The 6,718-nt window shown below is 43.7% G+C and overlaps 1 protein-coding gene across 1 annotated transcript; it reads right to left on the bottom strand.

The window, feature by feature from the left end:
• Nucleotides 1-256: 256 nt before the first annotated feature.
• Nucleotides 257-3,361, bottom strand: phox2a (paired like homeobox 2A). Its single transcript, XM_053507760.1, has 3 exons — nt 2,754-3,361; nt 1,454-1,641; nt 257-1,084 (listed from the first exon to the last, which is right to left on the bottom strand). The coding sequence occupies exons 1-3, from the start codon at nt 2,974-2,976 to the stop codon at nt 632-634; spliced, it is 864 nt and encodes a 287-aa protein (XP_053363735.1). The 5' UTR covers nt 2,977-3,361; the 3' UTR covers nt 257-631.
• Between the last annotated feature and the right edge of the window lie 3,357 nt (nt 3,362-6,718).

The raw sequence follows: 6,718 nt of genomic DNA, 5'->3' as shown, positions 1-6,718 counted from the left end.
AATCAAAACACAACAAAAAATGACTCTAGCACTTAAAATAGATAATCAGCTGAAATCTACAAAGATGTTTTAAATGAGAGAATAATTCTGTCCAGCCTGAGGAGTGCACAGGAGTGAGACTACAGTGTAAATAAAGTTCTTTTGGTTTAGATAAGAACACACACAAACACTGACCCCGCCCGTGACCCCGCCCCAGTTTCACCCTAGCCACGCCCTATACTCACCCCTAACATTGTTTTGTACTGACCTGTGAATGTGTGAGACAGGGTGTGAGACAGGGTGTGAGACAGGACGCTACAGTAAGTGCGCAGAGTCCAGACCGGGAGCGCCGTCCCGTGTCCGCTCCAGAGTCCGGTTCCCATTAGTCCCGGTTCTCTAATCCCTACCATGAAGGCGGATTCTTTACGAACTGCAGGTCATTTCTCACACTAGTGCACTCTGTAGTGAACATGTGGCGGTTTCACACACAGCCCGGCTCTGTCCCAAACCGCACTGATGATAAATAATGACACCCGGGAGTCCAGCTCTAACGGAAACGACATAAACATCAGATAAATTCAGCAGGAGAGAGTGGAGAGGAGACTACGCGCTAAGCGTGTGTGTGTGTGTGTGTGTGTGTGTGTGTGTGTGTTTAGAACAGGTTGGTCTTAAGCGCGCCCGGTTTTCTGTGGAAGGAGGAGAGCACACCGGCGAACGGTCCGGTGCTCGCGCTGTCCCCGGGCTGCCAGCTCTTCAGCAGGTCCGGACCGGGAGCAGCAGAACCGACACCGGGCCACGCGGGGGATTTCAGCGCGTGGTGCACGGAGGGCGGGCTGGAGGCGGTACCGAATCCACCGGAGGACGGGCTCGGGCTCAGGCTGCTCGCGCCGGGGCTGCCCGTGGTGTTGGCCGAGCTCGGTAAAGACGCCGTGCTGTCCGGTGTGGGGCTGCACGTGGACTCTTTAGACTCGTCGTCCTCGGAGGATGCGCGCGCCTCTCCCGGTTTCTTTGATGTAACGCTGTTGTTTCCGGTGTTTCCGCCGCCTTTCGCGTTCGCCGCGCGCTCCTGTTTACGGAACTTTGCGCGTCTGTTCTGGAACCACACCTGCACGCGCGCGCGCACAAACACACACACACACACACACACACGTCGTTATTTACAGTAATAATGCAATAAATATAATTCTCAATTTAAAACACGCGTCCTGCAAACCGGTTCAGATGTTTATGTAATAATTTGTTTATTATTATTATTATTATTATTATAAATACAATTATTAATCTGCATCATTAACGAAACATTAAAAGTGATTTTAGGAAAATATTTATAGCATAAAGTAAAAACTTTAAATTCACTTTAATTCTCCTGAACATCAAATATTATTACACAACTTTATACAATAATAATAACAACAATAACACCAACAACAACATTAATAATAATAATAATAATAATAATAATAATAGTCCTAACCTGAACCCTGGCCTCGGTGAGGTCGATCTTGAGCGCGAGCTCCTCCCGGGTGTAGATGTCCGGGTAATGCGTCTCCGCGAACACGCGCTCGAGCTCTTTCAGTTGTGAGCTCGTGAAGGTGGTGCGGATCCGTCGCTGCTTCCGTTTCTCATTCAGACCGGAGGGGTCCGAGAAAAACTTATACGGGACTGTGAGGAGGAGACACGGGGGTTATAACACCGTCAAACACACACACACACACACACACACAACAACAACAACAACAACAACAATAATAATAATAATACTTGTTTTTAATGTATTTTGTTTACATATTTTATCTCTACCTTTTTAATTTTTATTATGTATTATTTTAGGTTTATTTGAAAGTGTAGCTCAGCTACAGCAGCACATTTCCCGCCATCATATTTATTTAGTTTATAAAGTAATTAAATTAAAGGAGTGTGTATGGAGTGTCCGCGATGTTCATTAACTTTTTTAATTTTAATAAACTGACCATAAAAAGATTGATTTTACGTCATAGTGAGTTAATTAATTATTATATGATTGTTATTACTCACTCACTCACTCATCTTCCACACCGCTTTATCCTGTATTCAGGGTCGTGGGGACCTGGAGCCTATCCCAGGAGGCTTAGGGCACTAGGTGGGGTACACCCTGGACAGGGTGCCAATCCATCTCAGGGCACACACATACACACACTATGGGCAATTTGGGAACGTCAATTAACCTAACCTGCATGACTTTGGACTGTGGGAGGAAACCGGAGAACCTGGAGGAAACTCACCAAGCACGGGGAGAACATGCAAACTCCATGCACACAGAGACGGGAATCGAACCCAGACCCTGGAGGTGCGAGACGACAGTGCTAACCCCTACATCACTGTGCGTATTATAACAATAATAATTATATATATATATATATATATATATATATATATAATTGTATATATATAATTACATATTGTTTATTATATGTAATATATATATATATATATATATATATATATATATATTCATATATATTACACATATTATATTATTTCTTTTATTATTATTTATTTATAATATTATTATTCTAATTACCTGCAGTAGTAATATATATATTGTTAATGATTCTTTAATTACATTTTTTTGCCTTATAAAATATTTTTTGGAGATAAAGTAAATGTTTCTAACAGTTGTTAAATTTGACTCCATTTTTAGAACCTGCACTGTACCGGAACCGACAGACAGACAGACAGAGAGGGAGAGAGAGAGACAGAGTGTGCCGTAGCGCGCGCTCTGCCCCGGTGCTTACCGGCGGTGTAGGGTGCCGGTTGGTGCTCGCGCAGCGCTCCGATGCTGCAGCTGGCTGTACCGAGCGGCGCGCAGCCTGGGTTCGCCCCGAAGCTCGTGCGGATCGGGTTGTACTGGAACGTGTTGGCCTGACTGCACGAGCTGAAGTCCGCGTAAGCTGAAGCCTCCATCGCCGCCATGCACGAGTCGTACGTGTTCAGGTACGAGTAATCCATTTTGTACATGTGGACACGGCGCGCGCGAGCCGAGGCTGTCAGGGCGCAGTCGGGTGTCCGCTGATTTACCGGGCGGGTTACTGAGGGCACCGGGGACCGAGCAGCAGCAGCACGCGCTCTGATTACAGCTCTGTTCGGTTAACTCCAGTGACTTCGTCCGGCGCGTGACGGTGCGGTGCGGGTATCAGAGTCTCACTCTCTCCGGTGTCTCTTCCACGCGCTCCAGACTCAGATCCAGTCTCGTGCGCGCTCGTGCTCTCCGTCTCTCTTGCTGTTCCTCCGTGAGTGTGTGTTGCGTGTGTGTCTCGCACTCTGCTCTGCTCCGCCCGGTGCAGCTCGCGCAGCGTTTATAATAAACTTGGCAGTGCGCGAGACAATAGCGAGGCGGTGGTCCCGCTTTACATGACAATGTCTCGGGAGCTCGCGCCCTCCTCCTCCCCCGCCCCCTCACTACAGCGCAGCCCGAGCGCGTTAACCCTTTACCGGCGAACCGGGCAGATACACACCTTACAGCTGGTAAATTACACACTGACGGGCCACGGGACATCCGGTTTACACACGACCTGATTCAGAGTCACGTGATGCAGCGAGCAGGAAAACGTTCTAATAATAATAATAATAATAATAATAATAATAAATAGAAGAAGAAAAAGAAGAAGAAAACCAACTAAGCTCTACTGTAATTACAAAAAGTCTTTCTCAGATTAAAACTAATATTTACATTGAAAAATTAAAATGCAATCTAATTAAAGCAGTTTAAGTGTTTAAATATTAAAACCATTCCCTGCTCGTCCCTGATGTTTATTTCTCTCTACACTGTAAAACAATACTGAAGGTGTTTATTATCCCAAACACACAATAATCTACTCTGAACAGTTGATATTGAGATGTTTATCTGCTCCTTCTGCTCTGTAAAGCTTCATAACGGCTCTAATCTGAGGTGCTGGTTGTTAATTGGTGATTTCTGAGGCTGGTGACTCTAAATGAACTTCTCCTCTGCAGCAGAGCTCAGTTTTGGTCTTCATGACAGACAGTTTCATCATCATGGAGCTCGATGAGTTTTACAAACACACTCGACACAATACTGTTCTTGTGAGAACTGATCCAGAACAGCTGACCTCAGTGTCTTAAAATAACTGACTGATGTTGTTGTTGTTGTTGTTGTTGTTACATAGTTACAGAATTCCATACGTTATTTTATAATTATGAATAAAAATCTTTTGTATTGTTCTAGAATAAGGAAAATAAATAACTAAACAACATTGAACTAGAACGTGTGTCCAAAAAGAAATCCAGTATTGTTCTATACGGGCAGAGGTAGGTTTCTTGCCTAACATGGCTTGGGTTCGATTCCCACCCAGTGCCCAAACGCCAGTCACTGGATGCAGTGTCAGTCCAAAGCCTGGATAAAATAGGAGGGGTGCGTTAGGAAGGGCATGCGGCGTAAAACCTGTGCTGAGTTGTGTGTGGATCAGATGGTCCGATGTCCGACCCAATGACGGAAGCAGCCGAAAGAACAACAGCTACAATTTTAATGTTTAACTATATTATTATTTTATTCTGATCTCCTGCTCTGCATTTAGTACCGAGGCGACAAAAAGGCCACGCGCTGTGTTTATATAATAATCACTTTAAATAAACGATCAGTGTTTATTATAAACAAGATGGTTAATTCAAATAATAATAATAATAACAATAATAATAAGGTTTATTTTTAACATTTTGTATATGCTTGTAATTTGTAAGTATCTAATTATAACAAATCCGATGTTATTCGCTTATTTGTAATTATTCGATTTTTTAAAAATATTTTTCGTTAAAGATTTGTTCTTACAATTTCTGTTGTGACATGTAACACACTCCTCGTGGCGTCAATAAATTTAAGTGAATAACAGCGGAACTCTTTGTGTTTCGGAACCTTGATGTGTTTTAGGGAGAACACCAAAGCACTCCCCTGAAGGGGCTGAAGAACCTGAGCTCCATGTCCTGGTCATCATAAACACTTACAGTAAAACACCTGCTCAGAGCTGATCATCTGCTCCAGGATCAACTCAGCTTCAGTTCGTTTGGTTTCTTTAGCGCTTTAACAGTGCGGACTGACCCACCGCAGCTTTACGGAGTCATTGATGATCAGATTGGACCAGGATTGGACGGACTCGTTAACTCGTGCAGTGTTTAAACTCGCTGAACGTTTAGTGTTTGAATCTGTGCGCGTGCAGCATGAACACACTGCCGTTAATGTAATTAAACTCATAAACACTGCCTTGTGTCACGGCCCCGAGTGTGTGTGTGTGTGTGTGTGTATCACCGGGTCTTCCTCCTCCTCCTCTCCCTCTCGTCACGCTGCATTTCGGTAATGCGAGGCGTCTTCCTCCCGTCGCGCGCCATCCATCACAGGGCAAATTACGCGCGTTTCCGGCGCACGTGGTGTTTTCGGCACCGCGGACAGCTCGCGCTCGTGATCAGGGTGCACACCGGCAGCGCGCGCACACCGAGAGCCTTGTTTGTAAAATAGAATCTTTCACCGGCTGCTGCATCAGATTTCCGCCGGTCGGTCCTGTCACACACACACACACACACACACACAGAGCTGGAGCTGCTGCAGAGATCAAACACTGCGCTAATAAACACTCTAATCATCAGTCACACTGCTAATGATGCTAATGATGCTAATGGCTGTAATGAGCCAGAGATTATCCTCATCCATTAGCAGAAGTTTATGCAAAATTAATGACACTTTCGTTTTGTTCTCAACATTTTTATATTTTCTGTTTTATAAAACTTCATGTAAAGACGCGTATTGTAATTCTGCTTAATAAAAATAATATAAATCAATTTAAATAGAAAAAATAAACTTTAGATATTTTTGTTTGCAAATATTTAAATTAAACCGATTTGTTTGTAATAAATCACGTTTATTCGTGTTTAGTGTGAATAAATAAATATTCATATTATTATGACATATTATTATCAATATATTATATATTATGAAGAAACTTTTCTTCTGCAGAAACGCGGAGAAAATAAATATGAATAATGATCAGAAAATCAGATCAGATCAGGTTGAGGTAATGTCACGTGATCACTTTCAGCAGGTGCTCTCACCTGGCCCCATGCAGCAAACGAGCGCGCGCTTGTCCATAAACCGGTGAGCGTGCCCAAATGCCGGTTGTCGGTATCTCTTCCTCTTTCAATTTAACGAAACTCAATTCAATTCGGTTTTATTGACATGAACACTCACACTAAGCGGCTGCACACGTGGGGGGGGGGACTTTTTTTAGATTTATTAAGTCTTATTAAAATTTCATTTATTTGTTTATTAAATATAATTTATAATAATAACGCTGCCCATGTGTGACGTCACAACACGATTGTTGTGTAAATATTTAGTTAGTCTGTGTTATTGTGCAGGAGTGTACGGTGAGTTCTCTCTCTCTCTATCCATCCATCAATCTGGCCCCGCCTCTTTCTTTTTTCATCAATCTTGTTCTTCATTACTCCAATCTGCATTCACGAGCGCTCGGTCACCGGAGTCCTGCCTCGAGCCTCACCGGTGCGCGGGACCCGGTTCTCCTTTTAATGGCACGAGCATCGGATGGCATTAACGTCAAACTCCAACCAAAGAGAATTCAATTAGTGTTCAGGAACATCCCCCAACCCCCCCCCCCTCCCCCCCGTTCCAGTTTTGTCTAAAATGTTTTTTTTTCTGATGGCGAAGCAGAAACGCGGCGGTTTAAAGACTCGAGCTTTA

This window comes from Clarias gariepinus, chromosome 11 (assembly GCF_024256425.1).
Source record: "Clarias gariepinus isolate MV-2021 ecotype Netherlands chromosome 11, CGAR_prim_01v2, whole genome shotgun sequence".
In the NCBI taxonomy this organism is placed as follows: Eukaryota; Metazoa; Chordata; class Actinopteri; order Siluriformes; family Clariidae; genus Clarias; species Clarias gariepinus.
This window is presented reverse-complemented; position numbering and strand designations above follow the sequence as displayed.